Source organism: Cynocephalus volans, chromosome 5, assembly GCF_027409185.1.
Source record: "Cynocephalus volans isolate mCynVol1 chromosome 5, mCynVol1.pri, whole genome shotgun sequence".
NCBI lineage: Eukaryota > Metazoa > Chordata > Mammalia > Dermoptera > Cynocephalidae > Cynocephalus > Cynocephalus volans.
In genome coordinates, this window is record NC_084464.1 from 144,221,489 (window position 1) to 144,245,625 (window position 24,137).

Sequence of the window (24,137 nt, forward strand, 5' to 3'; positions counted from 1 at the left end):
ATGATTTCTATTCCTTTGGGTATATACCCGGCAGTGGGATTGCTGGGTGGTATGGCAGTTCTATCTGTAGTTGTCCGAGAAACTTCCATACTGTTTTGCATAATGGCTGTACTAATTTACAGTCCCACCAATAGTGTAGGAAGGTTCCCCTTTCTCCACATCCCCACCAGCAGTTGTTATTCTTTTTTTTGATAATAGCCAGTCTTACTGGGGTGAGATGATATCACAGTATGGTTTTGATTTGAATTTCCCTGATGATTAGAGATGCAGATCAGTTTTTCATGGACCTGTTGGCCATTTGTATGCCTTCCTTTGAGAAATGTCTATTCAGCTCCTTTGCTCATTTTTTAATCTGTTAAATTGTTGAGTTCCTTGTATATTCTGGATATTAATCCCTTGTCAGATGTATAGTTTGAAAATATTTTCTCCCATTCTGTAGGTTGTCTTTGCACTCTGTTGATTATTTCCTCTGCTGGGCAGAAGCTTTTTAGTTTGATATAATCCAATTTGTTTACTTTTTCTTTTGTTGCCTGTGCTTTTGGGGTCTTATTCATAAAGTCTTTCCCCAGTCCTACATCCTGAAGTGTTTCCCCTGTTTTCTTCTGGGAGATCTATGGTTTCAAGTCTTGCATTTAAGTCTATAATCTATTTTGAGTTGATTTTGGTATATGGCAATAGGCAAGAGTCTAGTTTCTTCTATACGTGGATATCCAATTTCCATTTATAAAAGAGGCTGTCCGTTCCCCAATGTATGTTCTTGGTGCTTCTGTTGAAGATCAGTTGGCTGTAGGTACATGGATTGATTTCATGGTTCTCTGTTTTGTTCTGTTGATCCATGGTCTGTTTTTATGCTGTTTTGGTGACTATAGCTTTGCAGTATAATTTGAAGTGAGGTAGTCTAATGCCTCTGGCTTTATTTATTTTCTTGCTCAGGATTGCTTTGGCTATTCAGGGTCTTTTATTGTTCCATATGAATGTTAGGATTTTTTTTTCTATTTCTGTGAAGAATGTCATTGATAGTTTGATGGAGATTGCATTGAATCTGTAGATTGCTTTGGGTAGAATGGACATTTTCACATTAATTCTACCAATCCGTGAGCATGGAATGTCTCTCAATTTTTTTGTTCTCTTTAATTTTCTTCATCAGTATTTTGTAGTTTTCATTGTAGAGATCTTTCACCTCCTTGGTTAAATTTATTCCTAGGTGTTTTATTTTTTTGGCAGCTATAGTAAATGAGCTTGTTATATCCTCTTGCTGGATAGAGCACTTAATTATTATATAATGACCTCCTTTGTCTCTTTTTATAGTTTTCGGCTTGAAGTCTATTTTATTTGATATAAGAATAACTACTCCTGCTTGTTTTTGGTTTCCATTTGTGTGGTATATCTTTTTCCATCCCTTTGCTGTTAGTCTGTGGGAGTGAGTCTTTACAGGTCAAGTGAGTTTCTTATAGGCAGCATATAGTTGGGCCGAATTTGTTAAGCCATTCTGCCGGTCTTAGTTTTATGAGTAGGAAATTCAATCTATTTATATTAGGGTTATTATTAAAAGGTATTTTCTTACTTCTGGCATTTTACTGATTTTTGCATGGTTGTTTTGAATGGCTTGTTCCTTTCTTTCCCTTTTATTGTTCATCTTTGGTGTTTGCCATTTTTTGTAGTGGTGAGATTTAGTTTCTTTCTCTTTCTCATTTACATATCTGCTCTACCTGCAGGTTTTATTCTTTCTTTTGTGTTCATGAGGATGGTTATTGTTTCTTGGATTCCTGATGTAGAACTCCCTTGAGGATTTCTTATATGGCTGTGTAATGGTGAACTTCCAGAATCTTTGTTTGTCTAGGAAATACACTATTTCTTCTTCATTTCTCAAGGATAGCCTTACTGGGTATACTGTTCTTGGCCCATACTTTTTTCTATTAGTACTTTGAATATATCATCCCATTCTCTCTGGCAAGTAAGGTTCTGCTGAAAAATCTGCTGTTAGTCTGATGTGGACTCCCTTATAGGTGACTTGATGCTTTTATCTGGCTGTTTTTAGGGTTTTCTCTTTGTCTTTGACTTTTTAGAGTTTGACTACAATGTATCTCAGAGAAGGCCTTTTTGTATTAATCCATCTGGGCATCTGTGAGCCTCTTAGATCTGGAAGTCCATATGTCTCCCAATACCTGGGAAGTTTTCTGTTATTATTTCACTGAATAGGATTTCAGTGACTCTTCCTTTCTCCTCCCCTTCCGGAACACCCATAAGTTGGATATTTGTATGCTTAAAGCTGTCTGATAGCTCTTGTAGATTTTCATCATTTTTTAAAATTCTTTTTTTCTTCTTATTTGCCCACCTGGGTATTTCAAAAAGACTGTCTTCAAGATCAGAAATTCTTCTGCTTGCTCTAGGCTGTTGCTTAAGCTCTTGGTTATATTTTATATTTTGTTGAATGAATCCTTCAGTTCCATGAGTTCTGCTACATTCTCTTTAATTCCTACTTCAGATCCTGGATTGTTTTTCTCATTTCATTGTGTTGTCTATCTGTGTTTTCTTGTATCTCATGAAGTTTCCATAATATTGTTGCTTGGAATTCCTTTTCAGTCATTTAAAAAGTTTCCTGCTATTTGGGGTCTGTTACTAGAGAATTATTGTATTCCTTTGGGGATGTCATATTTTCTTGTTTTTTCATGTTTCTGGTATTTCTACATTGATGTCTGGACATCTGTTGAAGCAATTGCTTCTTCTGTTGTTCTGGAGTGGCTTTTGAGGAAGGAGATGTGTTTTAGATTGACTGCTGGATGGGGTGTTTTAGTTTCGGTTACAGGTAGAAGCAGTAGTGTAGTCTCCGTGTGGTTACTTTGACCATATCCAGTGTCTGAGCTGTCTGTGAGTGCCTCCATAACCTAAGCACTGAGGCACTCAGTGGCTTCCTGCTGAAGTGAGTGACGTGGTGTTGGGTTGTTGAGGTCATGGGCAAGATCTCCAGCTCTTGGTAAAAGTGCCTGGGTGCCCTATCACTCCTTGGCTGATGTGGGTGACCCCGGGTGGACTTACTAACACCCTGACTAATATCCCATGATAGGTGCACTAGAATCTACAGAAGCTCCTCAGGTTGAATGGATAAACTTGGGTGGGGTTTCTCTCTCCACTTTATTTCAGACAGAGACTCCTGGGTCTTTGCTTCTTCCAGTTGGGGGATGGGATGGTGGTGGTTGGAAATTTCCTTCCATACTCTATTTAGCTATCCTGAGTTTCTGCACTCACCAACAGCTCTGAATGTCTTTCCCTGGGTCAGTGCAATCACATGGGCTCTGCTAGTATTTTCCACTGCCAGGTGTAAGGCCACAGAGGTAGCACAAATTCCACTGTGGGTTAGGCTGCTCGCTTTTGGGACTGAGCTTGTTCACCTCTTTCCTCTATCCTCCTGCCTGGTAAAACACAGGAACCCATGGTTCTGGTCAGGTTGGAGTTGCTGGCAGCTGGGCTGGGTGTTGGTGGGGAGCAGGATGGACTGCTGTGTGGGGAGATGACCATAGCAGCATTAGCCCTCTGGGTCCTTTTGGCAGTGGTGGCAATGGTGGCAGTGGGCCAGGGCACAAGCAAGAGGAGGATCACCGCTACTAAGTGCTCATTGCCAAGCAGTTTCTTTTAGCCGCAAGGGAAAATTTCTCTTGCACTGATCCTGGTGTCAGAGACATGGCAGCTGAAGCTGTGTGCCTGTTTCTCCTCTCTATGCCACCATCGTAGGCTTCTCACCAGTCTCCTGCTGCACTGCTATGCTCTCCCACCAATGCTCTTGTCAATATTTAGCTGTCTATTCATTGTTCTGGTCTTTTTCTGTTGGAGGAATGTGCCCTGAGCACCTTTGGTCTGGCATCTGCCCATCTACAAGCAGGAATCTTAAGAGTAAAGAAGCATAATGTTCTGGAAATCAGAACATTAGAAAGATGGTACAGGTGTTTGTTAAGTGCAACAGAGAGATTCTAAAGATCACATGTGAGAACAGACCTTTGAAACAGGAGAATTCACTGGAAATCTTAGAAAGATTTCTTTCCCTGTCAGGATAAGGGTGGAAGGCAGATCTCAGGCTCAGGAAATAAGTAGATGGTAGGTGATATATTATGTTCATTTTACTTATGTGTATACTTTCCCAGTTTTCTATATGGAGAATATAGTACATTTAAAATTTTAATTTCTTAATAAAAGAGAAATATGTCTAGAATTGCTACCTGATTTAGGAAAAAGATCAAGCAAAAGTTTCTTCAAACTAATGGTGACTTAATTATTGCACAAAGATTATGCATGAAGGGAGTGAAGATGAGAACAATTAAAGAAGTAAAATGGGTCCAAGACAGAACAGATCTGATTAGCTCTTAGTTGTAAAGAGATACCACTTTCTCTGAGGGTTCAAGGAAGAATAAAAAGCCAAGTACACAAATAAAGATAAGAGGAGTATCTGCATTATAAAATAAACTATGCTTCATCCAGGCTGTCTCTGTATCAAGCTACTACTCTAGATATACACATATTTGTTTTCTGTGAATTTTTTCACTAATTACTTCCAAATTAAATTTTAATGAAATCTTATATTTGAAGAATGTTTTGTAAGCTGGGAATTGTTTCTTTTAGAATCACATACAGCTGCTTAAAAGTAATATGCATAAATCAGATTTATTTTCCTTTCCTGTAAACAAAGTGTGGAGGTAGGCAACACAAGATTGTTATGGTTGCTCCATGGTCACCTGTCTCTAATTCTGTCTTTATGTACATTTCTAACATGTACTTCCATCTTCAAGGTAACCTCACAGTAACGAGGCTCTTCTGGATGTCAGGTCCACTTTCCAAGAAAAAGGAAGAGGGAGCATGCTTCTTCCCAGCTGAGTCAGTCTTTTGAAATCCCCACTAGACACCCCACCGAATAGTTTCAACTTGTATCGCGCTGGTCACCACCATCAGCAAGAAAAACTAAGAAATATTGTTTTTAGCAAGGCATATTGCTAGAATGTGCTAGTAGTACAAGGATCTTTTACCAATGAAAACAGAGAATTACTATCTGCCACAGGAATATTCAGCAATGAGCAAAACTCCATTTAGAAGAGGAGATGTCAATCATATTCGCCAAGCCATGCTGATAGGTTAAGAAATATTGTTACTGTAGGTATTTGTTTCAAACCAGGTGGCTTCCTTGACAAAGTAAGCTGGCTATAGTATACCCAGATTGATTTCCTTCAAATCAATTTGCAAGTAATTTTGCACGTTGTTGTAGAAGCTACTCAGCACTTAATAGTTTATAATATTAACCTTTACATAACCTTTAAATTTTGTTTCCAGTTTCATTCTGTGAGTCTTATCATTTATTTATTTTTTCTGTAGATATGGATATAATTTATGTTCTTAGTTCCACCAGCCATGCTGCCAGAATGGAATATTTGGGAGAAGATATTTTCCACTCAGACTCATAGAAACTTAGTATATAGAGTTTTGCTTTTCTAAATAAGATTCTGCAAATGAAGTTAATGTACAGTGTCATTCTTATGCAAGTGATTTAAAAACATTATTTTATTTCCAGAATGCACTGTGATCAGGTTTTATTTAGTTTGTTTTTCATTGTAGGTTATTTCTTGCTTTTTAATTTCTTTTCTAATGACTAGTTAAAACCAAATGTAAAACTCTCATTGTAAAAAACAGTGCCTTTGTGAGGGAATTTGGAGATTCATTTCTTATTGATGATATAATTGATATTTTAAAATTTGGTGTGTCAAGCTAATAAACATAAGCATCTTTTCTTCTCTACCATTTTCTATTCAAACATTACAAAAACTTTTTGGATGTGGATATTTGTCCTCTCATCATGTCTAAACAGATGGAAACATGTTTTAGAGATTTGAACTTTAAAATTTTACTTTTTTTTCCTTTTCACTGGACAGGTGGTTTTCTCTTTGTCCTAATTTGGAACCAGGATACTAAGCAAATTCCACATTTGTGGCAAATCTACTTTTTATTTTCTTGGTGATTTGGATGAATGAGATTTCTTACCACAAATGATTTATTAAAACTAAATAATAGGATTGTAAAGCAATGAATTCTTCTTCTTTTTTTTTTTTCCTTCTCTCTAGGTATAGAAGCCTAAAGCATTTTAACTATGACGTCTGCCAGAGCTGCTTTTTTTCGGGTCGAACAGCAAAAGGTCACAAATTGCATTACCCTATGGTGGAATATTGTATACCTGTGAGTACTGAGCCACTGTTTTGTTTTGTGTTTAAAAAACACTGCTTTTGAATTGACTAATGTCTAAAATTTTATTCAGTTTATTTAGGCTTAACTTTTTTGGAAAAATACCACTTTCAGGATTTCTTAACCATACATTTTTGTTGTTTTGTTTTAAGTAAACACATCTATTTTGAATTAATTTAGTGTAGGATTATTATACCTTTTTTAGAAAAATCAATTTATTAACTTTTATGTACATCTGTGTTTTGATTTTAAACCTAACTTTGTTTGGTAGCAAACTCTTTTAAGAGCTCATACTAACTTACATGGAAAATGATACTATTTTATGAAAAATCATATTTCTTTCAGACATATCGAAAATACGTTTTTATAATTAAATATTACATTTACATTAGCAAAAATGTAGAAAATATAGAAATTAAAAATATCATTCATAAATCTAGCTCCTGAATAAACTACATTCTAATATTTTTCATGTCTCTGATCTTAAGATTTTATTTATTTTTATATCTTTGTATTTTTGATCCTGATTTTTTCACTTACTATTTTGTATAGTAAATGTTTCCCTGTTGTCACACAGTATAATTTTTCCTGTTAAAGAAATATTTAATTGAGTGAATTACTATAATTTACTTAACCATTTTCTGAAATTTGGACATTTAGTTTATTTTCAATTTTCTGATATTATAAACAACATATTTACAAATATCTTTGTGAAGATAGCTCTTTCCGTATATCACATAAATTACATTTCTATAGACTAAAGCACTAGGAGAAGATGAGTCAATGAATATGAGCATTTTTATAGCCAAAATACTTGATGCCAAGTTATTTTCCAAAAGAGGTCTATCCCACTTTACATTATTATGACACTGTGTTTAATGTCCCAATTTCATTACAGCTCCACTAAAATATTGGTTTTTGTTGTTCCTTTGATCTAAAGCTGTTTTTTTCTAAAGTTATTCTCATTTTCTATCAGTAGCTATTCTTTAGCTTTCTTCCAAATAGTGCCAAAATTTGTTCATAGAGCTGTACATTTTCTTTGGCTTAAGGAATTGAGTTACTTTTTGGATCATAAATTGACAAAAAGGCAGCAATACTTATAAAATATATACATATAAATCTCACGTTCGTATGTATCTTATCTCAAATAAACAGGGACCCTATGTGTGGAAAGGAACTCTCTAGAAAATGTTGCTGAATTATAATGGATGAAATACCCATAGTGCATAATAATTTTAACCAGGAAAAAACAATTCCCCTGAAGGAAATTTGTGAAGCATCATTTATTATTATTATTAACTTATTTATTCCCTCAACAAATTAATATTGAACACTTACCATGTGTCAGGCACTATTGTCAAAGATGAATAAAGCCAGACACTAGTTAAAGTAGTGAGGACAGATTTTAATCAGTAATATACTGACTTTACATAAATATATTTTGATTTGTACAGAGGTGACTGGGTGTTTGTTTTAAGGGGAGGATGAAGGAGTCGAGAGGGGAAACAGTGGGGGCTTGAACACAGTCAGGCGAGTGAAGAATTGCAAAGGGTTGGTCCATGTAAATGCAGTGAGCCTAGGTGTGTCTGCTAGCTGGCAAAAATCGGAGTTAGGATTCTATCCTCCCATAGTGACTGGGAGAGAGAGGCCCTATCCTTCCTGATGATTACTTTTCAAAGAAATGGTTTTCAGGTGCTTGAGAAAAGACACTCCTGAGTTATAGGAGATACATGTACATCTCAAAGGGAGAGAGGAAGGATTCACAATTGCAAGCTCTTTTTATTAATGCTCTAAGAGTGCTCGGGAGCCTACCTTCAGGTGTTGGCTAGAGCAAATAGTAAATTCTTTTGGTGGCCTGGAATTTTTGTTTCAAACAAGCAGTTTAAGGGGGACTAAGGCCATCTTAGGGATAGAGCCTTGGGCTGTTAGAAATTATGCTGTTGTTTGTTCAAGTCTTTAAATGGGGGAGGTGGGGGGGGGGGGAGATGGATGAGATAATTTGTGCTGAGAGTTTGCAGTTTTTATAGGTGAAGGCTCAGTGGAGGAAAGGGCTCAGAGGAGCCTGACTAGAGTTTGGTCAAGAAGAGAACCATCATTTGTCAGTGTACTAGGAAGAAAGACAAGATTACTGACTCTCCTGCTACTTTCCATTTAGGAGAAGGGGATGTGTGACAGGGAACAAGGAAACAAATAAATGAGATCATTATAGATTGGAGTAAGTGCCTTTAAAGAAATAAATGGGTGATAAGACAGAGTGATCAGAGGAGGCACTTTAGATAAATAAATCAGGTAAGGTCTGTCTGAGAAGCTAACATTTGAGTTAAGCCTGAAAGATGAGAAAAAATCAGCTGTGTAAAGAACTAGGGGAAGGGTATTTCGGACGGAAGAAACAGCACAAGCAGTGGTCTGCAGGTGGGAAAGAGGTTGGTGTGATTGGGGCACAGAAAGAGAATGAAGCCTGTTCCACAAGGGGAGCGTGGTAGGCAGTACTGGCTGCATAATTTGAAGTACCTAGTGTAAAACAAATTAAAAATGCAGGGCCCCTTGTTTAAAGATTAAAAACGATGGAGCATTAAGCCAAGTTCAGGACTCTTCTGAACATGCAACTGTATAGGTCACACATCCGTGAAGCCTGCCCTGGGGGTGGGAAAGAGATGTGTGAGAAAAGGGAACAGAAGAAAACTGGGGCGAATTTCCTAAGTAGTGAATTTCTCCCTTTAGAAAAGGGAGAATGGTAGGAGATGGGATGAAAGAGAAAGGCAGGTATCAGATTGTTTAGAAGCTTTAGATCATTGTAAGGAATTTGGATTGGGGAGAAATACAATATTAATATTTACATGATAATAGCTAGAAATTTAGAAAGCTGATTATAAAGAGCTAATGTCAAAATGGGAAAAATCATCAAGTAAATATGTTAGGTTGTTATAGTATAGATGTATAAAATGACTGTTTTTTTAAACAGTAATTTCTAATGGTTTTACAAAATACTCAAACAATTTGAAATCAGCAATCGGCCAGTGGAACATGCTTGAGAATCACTTATACACAGATGAATTTCACTCTTCAAATACCAATTTTAAATAAAATCTGTAAGTTACCCAAAACTATTCTTGTTGCATAGTCACTGTCGTTTCTAAGATTACAGTTTATCCTGCATCGTAGAGGGAGGACTTCCTTTTTCAAGATGTGCTTTGGGAGCTCCTTTGCCTTTCCTGAGATTGTATAGTGATCTTATCGGCAGTGTACTTGTAAATTATCTCTGTGACTGGTTATTTTCTGCATTTGTCCCTTCAACTTTTTATGAAGTAATTAGAAGTATATGTAAATTGAGTCTTTGAAAGGCATACTTTTGTCTCTAATTGTTACGAATTACTTGATTTAACTGCTTTCTACATTTTCTTTCTTTTCACCCGCATTCTTTGAATTCTTTGAATTTTTTGCTCTTTCAAGTAAGCTTTATTCATGGTTCATCCATCTTTTACCCAACATTCCTGAAACTTACTTAATGTCTGCCTCAGAAAATGAACGTAAATGTGAATTTATTCAGTACAGTGATAATAAGCCCCACTTGAGTGTTAAATAGATCATACCTATCCATGCGGATCTTCATATTTACATTCCTCATAGTGCATCTCTTTTTGGCTAAGAGAATTCTCCGGTCACATGACTGAGTTGATCTTTTTTTCCTTCAAGGTCCTTTTTCATCTGACTCTGGATGCCTCTATTGTTAAAAGCTTCCTGCAATTGATTGATTGATTGATTGATTGATTGATTATTGTCTTTTTCGTGACCAGCACTCAGCCAGTGAGTGCACTGGCCTTTCCTATATAGGATCTGAACCCGCGGTGGGAGCGTCGCCGCGCAAAGCTTCCTGCAATTTATAAAGTTTGTTTTTATACCCTCCAAGTTCCCCAAATATTTCCCCAGCATATCACCTTATCTGTGATAATGTGAGTCTTTAGATGTAGGAAGACTAATGCTTTATGAATTAACTATCATAATTCATCAAGGTATTTTATGATATTGATAATAAAACATTTATATAAGGAAACGAAGCAGAATTTTTCATTCTCTAGGAAATGATTTTTCTTTAAACTCTTATTTTCCCCCACCGTTCTATAATCCGGATTTGCATATTCAAGAATTCTTTTATTAGGCTCAGTAAGAGTTCACCTTCAAGAGACAATATGCCATAGGTTATATTTAATGCCTGTCCCCATTCTCTTTCCATTTGTCCAAATCCCACATTTTCACAAAAACGGCTCAACTCTTCCTTTGTGTGTGAAATCTTCCCAAACTCCTCTGGCTTCTTTTTACCAAAACACTCCGTTCAGTGGCCTCTACCACCAGTTAGTATCTGATTCCCTATTATCTTGTACTGTTTTCTAACTACTTAGTGTTTTTGCCTCCTCAACTCTCTTTTTAATTCCTTGAGGACGGGGTGACTCATACTTTTCTCCTTATGCTTAGTTAAATTTGCCTCATAAAAACTAAATGAGCTCATATCTGACACTATAAAAACTAATTACAGAACATCAAAGCTGGAAAGGACCTAAAAGATCATCTAATTCATCTTCATTTTAAAGAAAAAACTAAGTTTTAGAGAACCTAAGTGTCTTGTGCAAAGTTAGGATGGATTTGGTGATTTAACTCCGTTAGGGAAATATACAGAATTGAACACGTTAGCAAACACTGTTATGTGTGCTTGCTGGAATATTCTATTTGTTGAATACCCTGTTATATACCAGGCATTTTGCTTGTGACTGAAGATACAGATAAAATATTATGAAAGATAAAAAAGGCCTCTATGTGGAGAAATTCATCAAACTATGTGATGTTGTTTAGAATGATTAAGTTTATGGACCAAGAGAGTAGTCAAAATTTTTTCTTATTACCTGTGTGCACTATGTATTTGAATTCAAAGATTATCATTTATTTTTAAAGTTACATTTTATGCTGAATATGTTCAGATTGTAAATTTCTTTTTTATTAGAATAAGACTTTATGATCATTTAATTTCATAGTGAAAATTAGCCTAATTGGATCTTTTTTAGAATCATCATTTTTGTAAATAACAAAATTTAGTTTAAAGTAGAAACATTTTTATATGTTTTTAGGGCATATAAGAGATAGTCTGTTTTTTGAAATCTACTATCTTAATAAGTTTCAAGTATATAATACATTATTATTAATCATAACCAACGTGCTGTACGCTGGGTCTCCAGAACTTACTTATCTTATAACTGCAAGTTTGTACTATTTGACCCGATTTCCCCACCTCTATCCCCTAGCAACCAGCATTCCACACTCTGCTACTATGAGTTCAGCTATTTTTTAGATTCTGCATATAAATGAGATCATGCAGTATTTGTCTTTTTGTATCTGGGTTATTTCACTTAGTATAATGTCCTCCAGGTTTATCTATGTTGCTGCAAATAGCAGTATTTATTTCTTTGTTAAGGCCAGTAATATTCCTGTGTGTGTGTTTGTGTGTGTGTGTGTGTGTTTGTGTGTGTGTGTGTGTGTGTGTGTGTGTGTGTGTGTATCTCACATTTTCTTTTTCCATTCATCTGTTGTAGGATACTTAGGTTGATTTCATATCTTAGCTATTGTGAATAATGCTGCAGTGAACATGGGAGCACAAATATCTCTGTGAGATAATGGTTTTATTTTCTTTGGATTTGAACTCAGAAGTGATTGCTGGATTATTATACAGTAGCTCTATTTTTAATTTTTTAACGAACCTCCAGACTGTTTTCCATCATGGCTGTACCAAAGATAGCCCTTTCAATTAGAGAGAGAGAATGATGAATTTCACATATATTTATAAGAGTTTATGCAGTTGCTGGCAGTGAGAGAGAATTAGATAGGGTTCAATACTAAGAAGAATGGGAAATGTTTGAAATTGCTACTAGGGACAATCATGAGTCACCAGGAGATGAGTAAATTGATTGTTACATTGCCACAAGAGTGCAGCTGAGGTTAATTGGCAAGGATTTGTAGTTTGTGACTCCTGCATGGCTCAGCAGCTTTTTAGGAGATAGTTGAAGGCCAAGGGAGTGAAAAATTCAAAGGTGTTAATGACCACTGTGCTTGATTTGGACTATCTCCATGCTGAAGATATCCTAAAGGGGGTTAAGGGGCTGGAGATCAAGATGCTGGAGGACAGAAGACGTTTATTCATATTAAAGAAGTGGGAGGAAGGGTCAGAGATTCCAGTCCGTGACAGAATTTTTCAAGTTAGAGATTTGGGACTGTAAGATGTTTTGAGTTATGATGAGGCCTGGGGTGTGGCCGGTACCCCAATGTGTGACTGAAATGGGACATGAAGGTTTTAGAGATGTGATGGCATTTAGAAGGTCATGACTACATCTCTAGAAGTGAGAGATAATGGATGTGTCTGGCATTTTATAGTCAAAGGGGAGTGGAAAGGCACATTGGTTCTAGTAGGCGAGGCTTAGGGGAAAATGGTGTGTAAAGGAGAAAAAAACCATGATCTTTTCTTTCCCTCTTAGGTTCAAATGTAATTCTTTTTTCTCAACCTTTGTGAGGGAATGATTATATAGCCACTATTGGAGAGGATTGTAGGGGAGATGGTGTTATCATGGGAACATCAAGATTCATTTAAGGAGAAAAGTTGAAATAGTAATTAAGAACAAGATGTAGGGGAATGTGTAAAAGAACATGGAGTTCACTATAACGGGGAAAGAAAGGTCAATAGACAGAGGCTGTGTGCTTCTGGTGAAGGACAGTGGCCTAGGCCATGCAGGGAAAACGAGAAATGGGGAAAGGTTAAATAGAATACTTCACCTACTGGTAAGTATAGATATCAGAATCTGCATGGCTAGCCAGGATAGGAAGTTGGTTTGAGAGACATGTTAGCTCAGGGAGAAGGAACAGAATATTTGCAAAATTTTGTTGCTTGAAAGGTCAGCAACGTCAGTTACTTCCAGCATGCTAATTGTTGGGGTTGATTCATTATAAATTTCTGTGCTTATTTGCTGGGCTTTACACAAGGGTCGTTTGTACTGATAGTTTTGCTGAGATTTTTGGTGAAAGGAGGGGAGGACAGGAAAAAATACCTCAATGGGAAGTAACTAATTAATGAATACCACTTAAAAGAGATTTGTATTGAAGTTTTTAAGCAAGCACATCTTGTTTTTAAAGCAGTAGATTCAAGCATACTTTTGTTCCTATTGATTAATATATGAAGAAGTAAACCAAAATTTCATATTTTCAGCATTTTTGCAACTTTTGCTGGAATTTTTTTTGAAAAAAATAGAAAAGTTTTTTTTCTTTTAAGTTAAAAGCTAAATTATGCCTTTTCTTTACGAACTATATGTTGCTGGCAAAAACAAACAAAAAAAAAACCAAAAGAACAAGGGAAAAAACCCCTAGAAACAGTTGTTTTGTCTATTTTTCTCCCTCTCTGCCAGCTTCAATGTATTCGTTAAGACTATAAAAATCAAATATAAAAAAATGCTGATTCATTCTTTGGGATACTCTACATTGAGTTAGTGTAGCTTGTTTTTGGCAGTCTTGCTTCTTCAGATGTAACTTGGGATGTTTGCCAATATGCCAGAAATGCGGCATCGTTGATATTTCTCTGACCTCAGCATCGTGAAGTTGTTTTTCAGCCCCTGCCCACCTTAACATTGTTTTCCCAGTAAGTCTAGTGCATTTAGATTGTGTCATTATCTTTTAAGGTGAGGCTTGGATGAAACCCATTTTGCTTTGGGAGACTAATTACCCTACTTGTTTTTGACCCCTTGATGATTCTGTTAATGCTAATTTTTTAGTTTCATATTTTTCCATTAGGACTTGAAAGGCTCTGAGATTTTCTTACTGATTTCATCCTATCCATAGAATTCAAATGTGTCTGAATTTCAACTTGTTGAAATCAATGGAACTTAAGTAAAATCTGAGAGTTTGTTTTGCAATTAAAAGTAAAACACTTGAGAATATCTTTTGAAATAGGTTTTATGATAATGAAATGTACTGATTTAGAAGCATGCAAGTACCATTTGGGACTAATTGACTTCTATATTTAAGAAGTAAATCTTGCTAATGTAGGCTCTGTTCAACAATGATTTTAGCACTTGTGCATGGTCCAAACGATAATGTTTAAATATTCTATACATGTGCCAAATGTCTGTGTTGTTTTTTATATAACCTTAATTTACCTCTTTGTACTTTCTTATTTTCCTCTGTATATAACTTATTCATATTTGTAGTTAACAGTTAAAAATCCAGTGTTAGGAATACTTGTTAAGGAGTTAGATAATACTATCATCCCATGTTATGAATTGACCTAAAACATTGTTAGGAGATTTAGAACAAATATGGTTTTGTTTCTTTATTTGCGGTTCTTTTTGTTGTTTTGTTTAAATTGCTCAGTAAGTAGAAGATACGTGTTTTGACCTTTGGTTACTTAGCATCATTGCAAATAATCCCTTTTTAATGTGCTGTTTTGTCTGTCTTCGGTGTTAATAGTAGGAGTCTTTTCAGCTGAAGTACTAAAGCAATTTATTCAAGGACCTACTTGATGATGAATACTGTGGGGATTAGCATTTCTGAATTCTAGATTCTTCTGCACCTTAGGCTTGCTATAATTTGTGATTCACATTAATAAGGAAAATCCTTTTAGCCATCTACCAACATTTTTGAAGTTCAATAGTGAATAGGTATCAGCACTTGAGGTAAGAATATATGGTTTGAAATATGAACAGGGACATATAGAGTAATATATATGCATTTATAGTATATTTATAGTATAGTAATATATATGTAGATATACCAACTCAAGCAAAAGAAAGAGTAACTCTAAATTATACTTTACATGAAGTTCTATAGATGTTCTCAATCAAGGAATAAATTGTAAGAAAATTTTAAATATTCCCATTTTTGGTATAAAATAGAACTACAAGAGTGAAATTTCATCTGATTCCAACTTGCACAGGATTTTCTTTAGGATTTTGGTAGAAACATACATGGATAGATTTACCCCAAGGCAGATTTTAAAATTCAGTGACAGTTTTTCATATTTTATTCATTCAGTTGTATTAGTTGGTAGAGAGCAAGTCAAGAACTGATTAATTCTTATTATCCAGATAAGTTTTCATTATTATCTTACTGCTACTTAATAGCGGTACAGTGGAGTGAAGTTTATTTTGAGTATTCACATGCCCGCTTCTCTGTGTAGGTTCAGTTATAAAATGTTTTTCACAGTGAGTCACCATCATTAGTTTCCGGAAACGACAATTTTGAACAGCCCTCATTAGTATATGTGAGTTCTTACATGCTGGTAAAAAATCAGTCCGGAGGGATTTGAGGAAGATGGCAGTAGCATGGCTTGAGCTTTTCAGTTTCTTTTGCCTTTACCAGTTTCTTCCCATTTGTAAAATAATTACGTAAAAAGAGACAGAGCAACTAAACAGCAAAACCGTAAATCTGTAGCCAATGTTTACAAAAAAATCTGGGTGACAAGATAGCCTCCAAATAAATCTGGGTGGCAACACACCCACAAGATATCCCTGTCTGTAAGAGAGGAAAGAGAAGGAAGCAAAGGTGCCTGAGATCTAGAGAACCCGAAATAGGCAATAGATATTCAGTGAAAAGCACAGTTGCTTGTTTGAGAGCAGAGCTAATCCTGGGAGGGGTTTGCTATGCCCAGAGCCCAGGATAAGAAGGTAAGAAATCTCTGGAATGCTCTGGCCATCTTTGAGCTCTCAGACCTAACCCATCAGAGCTTCCTTCTAGAAGAGGGCCCCATGCTGAGGATAAACTGCTGGGAATAGAACCAACATCGAGCAAGTCAGGGCAACAGAGATGAAAGAAAGAGAAGGTCTGGTCCAAAGTGCATATGTGGGGGGTGGGTAAGAGGAGCAAGACCAGGAAGTGTCAGAATTCAGGTGCTGCTAGAGGCTGAATGTTTGTGTCCCCGCAAAATTTATAAATTGAAACCTAATCCCCAGTGTATGAGACTAGGAGGTGAGGCCTTTGTAAGTGATTAGGTCATGAAGGTGAAGCCTTCATGAATAAGATTAATGCACATATAAAAGGGATCCCAGAGAGCTCCATTGTCCCGTATGCCATGTGAGGACACAACGAGAAGATGGCCATCTGTGAGCCAGAAAGCAGGCCCTTGCCAGACACCAAATCTGCCCGTGCCATGATCTTGGACTTCCCAGACTCCAGAACTCTGAGGAGTAAATTCTGTTGTTTATAAGCTACCAGTCTATTGTATTGTTATAGCAGCCTGAACAAACTAAGACACATGCCATATTTTTAAATACCACATAAAAGCAAAAGAAGAGAAATCTCAGTGAAGTTAAAAAAGCTTTCCTGAACCTCACGATTTCTAAAAATTTAGAAAAATTAACTTCACAACAAAAAGAAATTGAGCAACCAAAGTGTCAAGGTCAAATTTCATAAAAGTCCATTATTAGAGAAAGAGATAAGGAACAAAATAATACATGCCAGAAATACATGCTCATTGAACAGGTCAACATTTTAACCCATTATTTCAAAATTAGCTACAAAGCCTTAAAAAAAAGATATAAGACATGAAAGAAAAACATAAGTCAAAATTGAGAAATTTTAAAACTAGGGTGACAGAACTCAAGGAAGAATTAGAAATAAAAGAAAAAAATGATTTTAGAAACTAAGACTAGCCATAAGGAAGACAAGAGTGAATAAATGCAACAAACCAGAATAAACACAACTTTAAAAGAAATCGGAGATGAATAAGAGGAAAACTTTAAAACTCAAAAAGAAACAAAGAAAGCAATAAAAAGGATTTGAGAGAAAATGACAAATATTGAAGATAGGCAAAAAAAAAAAAAAAAAAAAAAAACCCCAAGAAAACAAATAAAGGGAATGTGTGGATAGATAGTAGGGAGTCCCTAAAGAAGAAACTTGAAGCAAGACAACAGAACAATTCCTAAAAATGAATGTTCAAGAAAAACTTTTCTCAAAAAAAAAAAAAAAAAAAAGTGAAGCTGCTTACTAAAAGAGTACCTCACATACCTGAGAATACTAACTCAGAATGATCAACACGATAATATTCTGGTAAACTTATTGTATTGTAACGAGAAAGAAAAAAATCCTTCAGGTATTTAAACAAAAGGAACATAACATGATTTATAAGGGAAAGAAAATTAGGCAGTCATCAGACTTTCCAACATCAAAGCTTTATACCAAAAGAAAATGGAAGAAGATACTTGTATTTAGGAAACTCAAGGCAAAAACATGGAAGCCAAGGATTTATATCCAGAAAAATCAACCTTGTAGTATCTAGTAAAGGACACAGGAAAACTGCCCTAGACATGTAAGAACTCAGGTCCCATGAGCACTTCCTGGGAAATTTATTAGAGACCAGGCCTCAGACAACCAAAATAAATAGAGAGACAACATCATAAGGACTGGTAGAGATCATTAAATAAATAATCCCTATGGCTCTTAACTAAATGGAGCTGCAAGGGAGAGAGTATAGTATGTAATGAAGGGCTGTATGATCTGAGATTACAGGCAGTGTAACTACTGTACAAATGAGAGCAGAGTGGAAAAGTAAACCTATATTTTAAATACAGAGGTGGTGATATTGGTATTAGTATTCCGAGTATTCTATGTGTAATATGGGGGGGGAAGCAAATGAATAATTATGGGATAGTCCAGTTCCATCATTCCCTGTGTCCTTGAATAAGAGAAAGGAGATAAAGGTGTAATAAAGAGGTTAAGTTAAATTGGGAATTTGAATCAGAAGCATCAATGTAACCTTATGAGCAATTTTATCTTTAAATGCGTATTTCCCTAGAAATGATGAAAGGCGGGCTTGGAACATCTTGTAGAGGTAACTACCAAGGAAGCTCTCAAAGACTATTAGAGCCATGTTAAAAGTTGCCAACTGAAAGAGTCTCCTCCTAGCCAAGGATGGGAGAATTTGAGCTTCAATAATGATAATAATTGCAATAGATTGAAACTTATCAAATATGTTAAAATCTATGAGTTCATAATGATATTTAAAAACAGCAAAAGATTTGGTTATCTTTGGAAGATGAGAGGAAATCAATTCAGTATATTGAAAATTGGTCAATAAAAGGGAGAATGAGCAAGCATTCATCTTGCCTTTCCTAGAGGAACCATACCTCTGAGGACCTAAATAGTAGATGTGGGGATTTTCTTTATAAAAGCATTTTAACTGGTAAATGAAAAATGAATGCTTGAATTAGAATATCACCATGCCTTCATGCCTTTAACATGAAGAGCTGCTGAGATTACATAAGAGGGATGACCAGATATCACGTGCTTCCTATAATCCTGCAAAATACCACCAATTGTCTTGCCGTAAGATCAAACCAGAGTCTGATGTATCCTCTGCATCCAGCTGCCAATTTGCAGGATATCCAGAGGACAGAGAAACATGCTGAACTGTACCCAAAATACACATTCCAAAAAATCCAGACTCTGGAAAACTACAGATCAAATTGCCTGGGTTTTCCAATAGATAAATTGTATGGAAATGGCAGGTGTGGAGGAGGAAACTATAAATTAAAGGACTCAAAATATATCAGATTTTTGAAAAATGAGCAAGACTAAACTATAGTATCTAAGGATAGGCATTGGAATGATAAAACTATCACTCCAATATTTTTAAAACACAAGTGAGCTATTTATTACCTATAAAAATGAGGATAAGGGTTATTGTGAAGAGAGAAAAGGACTTCTGGAATGTTTGGCAAAGTTCTGTTTCCTGACCTACATTATGTTGCCTTATAACAATTTATTAAGCCATACATTTGTTGTTGTATGTCTCTGTTTTATTTTATAATGAAAAAGATTAAAAAATAAATTAGTCTAGTCATCAAAATTTTAAGGGTGGTTATTTCTGGGTGGTGAAATAGCTGGCAATATTCTTTTTTTTTATTGTATGAATATTTCCTTTCTAATTGTACTTACACTAAACATTTTTATATGTGAAATTTAAATCTATAAAAAGATATTTCAATACAAGTTTTTAAAAGATTAGCCACATGGTATCTTAACAGTACATTATTTTAAATGAAAGGAAAATTCAGGATGTAATAATAGATGTTTTAATCAATGGCTATGGATTCTTTCTCTTGGAAATGACATGTTGCTGGGGTGGTGAAAAGACCCAGGTTTGCAACAACAGCTTTCTTACTGAACTTGGTTGGAATCCACGAAAGACTTAGTGTCAGTTTCCTTACAGGTCAAAAAACTGATGATAATCTCCTCACAGGCCATGGTGGATACATGAGATTGAAAGAAAACGATTTATAAGGTGTAGGGTTCTATAGTAACATGTTACCTAATGGGATCTACAAAATCTTTTGTTCTCCTTCTGTCTTTTCTTACAGCAATAAACAAAAACCTAATTTTTCAAGAAATGCATGAGTCATTTAAAATGCTGGATAATTGGTACAGTAATGAGTGTTCCTTTCAATTTCATCTTTCTATCATAATATCAATAGTTATTTGCTTAAGAAAAAAAGAATAAAATGTTATACTTAGTGTGAAGACAGAGTTGAATTTGCTTGTATTCCTTATGCTAGGTGGGTGGTCCTCTTTTTCTTTTTGTTACCAAATCATTGCTTTAGCACTTTAAAATAGAGAAATATTAGGTACAGTCATTAGATAGAAAATTAGACCAAGTATGCATACATATTTTAACATTTTTATTGCAAAAATGGGCTTAATTCACTTTCTTGGCTTTATTCCAGCTAAAGAATTACATTTTACTAACCTGAGTATAATCCCTAGTTCCTCTGGGATGAATTACTTTTTACTTTTTCTTTGAATATTGCACAAAGCTTATGGCTCTAGTGAATTAATTCCCTTAGATTACAACTTTTGGTGGTAGTTTTTTCCTCAATATAAAAATTTTTGAAGAAATAAAAATGTGCTATTTCTGTGTAAGTATGCACTAATTTTTAGAAATATATAAATATGAGCATTATTAGAAACTCAATTTAATTTCCATTTCTGCTGTAACTTTTGGGAAGGCCTGTAGGTGTTTGTTGGGTTTTTGTGTGGGGGGTAAAGAAGGGTTGTTTTGTTTGTTGGTTGGTTTTACTTTGGTCTTCTGTATCTTAAATATATTTAGCTTAAGAATGTATGATGTGGAATTAAACTTGGACTTTTGAATGATTTGTCATTTTTTTCCCCCAAGCAAGAGATTATATTGGAATCCAAGTATGGACAAGCTAGAACAACATTATGCTAAGTGAAAGAAACCAGTCATAAAAGACCATATATTACATGAACCCATTTGTATGAAGTGTCCAAAATAGGCAAATTCATCAAGACAAAAAGTAGATTAATGCTTGCCAGGTGTTGGAGTGGTAGTGAGGGGGTAAATGGGTACAGAGTTTCTTTTGGGGGTGATGAAAATGTTCTGTAATTAGATAGTGGTGATGGCTGTTTAATTCTGCGAGTATACTAAACACCACTGAACTGTACAATGTACACTACCCTGACTGAGACAGACTGGATGCAGAGCTTGGTGCCTCGCCCACCTGGCCTTTTCTCACACCCACCTCAGTCAGAACTGGGAGCTGAAGACCTGGATATGGCTTGAAAACCACTGGTTTAAGAGATCAAAACCTTTATACATTGCCAGGCATGCAGATGGCCCAAAGGAAAGCTGGTGTCCATTAATTCCTTAAGTATTCCTCTATATATTAGCAGAGTAGACAGAAATAAACCAGGTCATAAATATTTGTCTTTACACAAGGGTCTTTTTGTATTTCTATTATGGAAGCCTTTGCTTTTCTCTGTTTATCAAGACATTCAGGGTAAACATATCTATAAACTTAATTATCTGCATTTGTGATACCCATTATAAAAGATGTGAATGTCCTTTAAGAGTTTCCTTCTTTACTCCCAACTATATTCTGCTTTTTTTTTTTTTACATTTTGCCTGGTGAGATCTAATACTCCCAAACCATCATCTTTCATCTTTCATAGCAACCCCGTTTCCTCCACAGAGTTGCCTTGAATTTTATTCTCTTTTCATTAATAGCTTTTCCCCCTGCTCTTCTTTAGATTTGGAAGGGTCTGTATCCATATAACTGTAGGTCAGTATATAGCTTATTTTCAGTTATTCAGGAAAAGATTTATCATTGTGAATTCTATGGTAAGACCTGGTGAGTGCGTGTGGCTATCCTTGCTGGAGGTTTTTGTTTGTTTGTTTTAATAATGTAAAAATTGATGGATATTAGATTCTAAATAGCTTGGGCTTCTTCATGCCTTCTCTGCTTTGAAAGCCTCGAGAACTGAATTGTTTACTAGAAGCAGACATATTCAGGTGAAATGGGAGTGAATAGAAAGTAGCAAAGCTATAGGGTTGACTCAGAACTTAGTTGTTTTCAAAAATAATTATATTTTTTATAGTTTCCGTTTTCAAAAAATTTGTATGAGTCCTGGGCATGCTTGTCATGAAGGAAAAGATGGCAGGCGGGGGCATGGAGCAGGCAGCAGGTAGACAAATATATTTGTCCCTCTGTACATGTTATAGAAAAGTGCTCTCTCTCTCTCTCTCTCTCTGTCTCTCTCTCTGTCATGGTAGGTTGGGCAGCCAACTAGGAGCCAGAGGATCAAGGTCTTAATTCATTTCTATGCAGATAACATAAATATTTTAAATACATCTTCAGAAGGACTAAAGTTCATGTCTGCATTGCAAATAAAAACTAGGATTGGTGATAGCGAGTAGAAGACTGGGGCTTTGAGAAGAGTTCATGGGCTAGCATGAGGGTGCAGTTGGGGTAGTTTCAGTGCATTTCACTCTAAATAATTATTAAAACTAATCATTTTGAAATGCTTAAGGAAACAGTAACATCCATTAAAAATTTAGTCCAGATGAAATAATTGTATGTCTTCATGTTTGGGAAAGGACAAAGCAATTGACAGTATTTCTTCCCAAGTAGAGCTCCAGCGTGGCCCTGTTCTTTCTTATTTATTGCTTTCTCTTTTTCAAGAGTAGAATGTGCGCTGGCTTGTGGGGAGCCAGGATGGACTATTTGGCTAAGCTCCATTTATTCAGCTTAGTTCAAGCCATATAATATCCAGAATACTTTGTCAGTGCTTCATTTTTAATAGCAAATTACACATTTTTAGTGATGGGAATCAACCGATAACATTTCCAAAGCTAATTTTACTTTTTGGCCCAAGTTTTAAAGTATTGGAGAAATGAGGTAGTTATGGTTTATTTTCAACAGAAAATAAAAAATTATAAACTAATCACTGGATATATTTAATGAAGATTCTTGATTGTCAAGTGTTTTCATAATGTACAGTATTCCAAAAATAGGTAAAACTACCAAAACTATTGGCATTTAATTGCATCAATTTACATTTGCTCTGATTTTATTGTAGGTAGTTATCTCCTTTGATTTTAATAAGAGAAGTGTCATTTTTTTCAACCTTATAGACAACATCTGGGGAAGATGTACGAGACTTCACAAAGGTGTTGAAGAACAAGTTCAGGTCAAAGAAATACTTTGCCAAACATCCTCGGCTTGGCTACTTGCCTGTCCAGACAGTTCTTGAAGGTGACAACTTAGAGACGTAAGTTTGATTTTAATATTAAATCTTCTGTGAACACTTATCTGATGTTGTCTTTTTTTTAATGTTAGTTACACAAGAGAAATTGCCTAATGACAAAAATATTCGTGTCTTGGTAAAATGTTTCAGGGCTGTGTATGTTAAAAAAAAAAAAAAAAATCAGACCAAATAGCCTAGTATTCTATTTTGATATCTTGCCCTAAACTTTAAAAATATGTATTAACATGTCATATTCATACACATTGGCCATCTGTTTTGATGGTCATCTTCTTTCCTTTTAAAAATACTCAAATCAAATTGTGGTATTATATGCTCTTTCATTTTACAAGTTATTTTCCATTTTTTCCCATTTTGGGGAGTGCTTTACTATTTCTTGTATGTTTTTCACTTATTTTTCATCTTTTTAATTTACATTTATTAGTAATACTTAATCTCTTGGATACATATCTATGCTAAAATCTCATATTATGTTTTTAATCTATTTTTTCTTGAAGATGAAGACAGCAAAATGAGATAGCTTTATATATTCATGAAACAGACAAAATCTCTTAAAAGTATATAATTTGAGTTGACAAGCATAAATGAAAGTCTCAAGATAGCAAAATTACTATGGGATTTTAGAACAAAGAGAGTAAGCATTTATAGCTGGAAATGAAAAGGAAAAGAATTTTTTAAATGAGCCAGAAGAAATACCAAGGAAGTAATTTTAAATTCCTAAACAATTACATTTTAAGATAAAAATAGATATGATTTTAAATCTTTGAATCACTCTTTAAAATATCAGCATAGATATGCTCACTAAGACCATTTTCTTTTGTTTGAATCTTTGGGAAAGTGAATTTTTACTGCTAATCATCACCAGGGTACTTAGTCTTATAATGAAGTCTGAGTTAAAGAAAGACTCCCTCTCAAATGACTATAGAAAAGAAGCTGGAAAGTATGAAGTATGAAACTTTCTAATTTATACAGGAGAGAAAATTGTAGTAAGAAGTATAAAAAGTGTCATGCAATTTTTGTGAAGTGAAACTTTCTTCAACCTTCAAAATTCATAGCTGATTTTATTTCATGTATGAGAGATGATCAGAGAACAGTAATATTCCAGAGAGTCATGACAGTCAATGTCTCAAACATCTTAAAATAGAAGAATAGACTATTTGGTCTGATATTTTCCCCTATATAAAGCCCTGTAGACCTGGAACTTTGCTAAATTTATGTGCACATATTTCTCTTTTATTTATGGAACTTCTAAGTGGAAGAAAGACCACAACCAAAGGAGGGTTGATATCATTATCCCTCTATAGGTAATGCCATGTGTGTGCATACAGAAAGGAACAGAA

At 35.2% G+C, this 24,137-nt stretch overlaps 1 protein-coding gene across 4 annotated transcripts in view; it reads left to right on the forward strand.

The window, feature by feature from the left end:
- The window catches only part of UTRN (utrophin), a 473,290-nt gene that overhangs the window by 419,247 nt on the left and 29,906 nt on the right, over window positions 1-24,137 (forward strand). For all 4 annotated transcript variants that reach the window (XM_063097714.1, XM_063097711.1, XM_063097712.1 and 1 more), the window contains 2 exons: window positions 6,099-6,210; window positions 22,667-22,803. In XM_063097714.1, coding sequence (XP_062953784.1) covers window positions 6,099-6,210; window positions 22,667-22,803 — 249 coding nt within the window. The remainder of the gene's footprint in view (window positions 1-6,098; window positions 6,211-22,666; window positions 22,804-24,137) is intronic.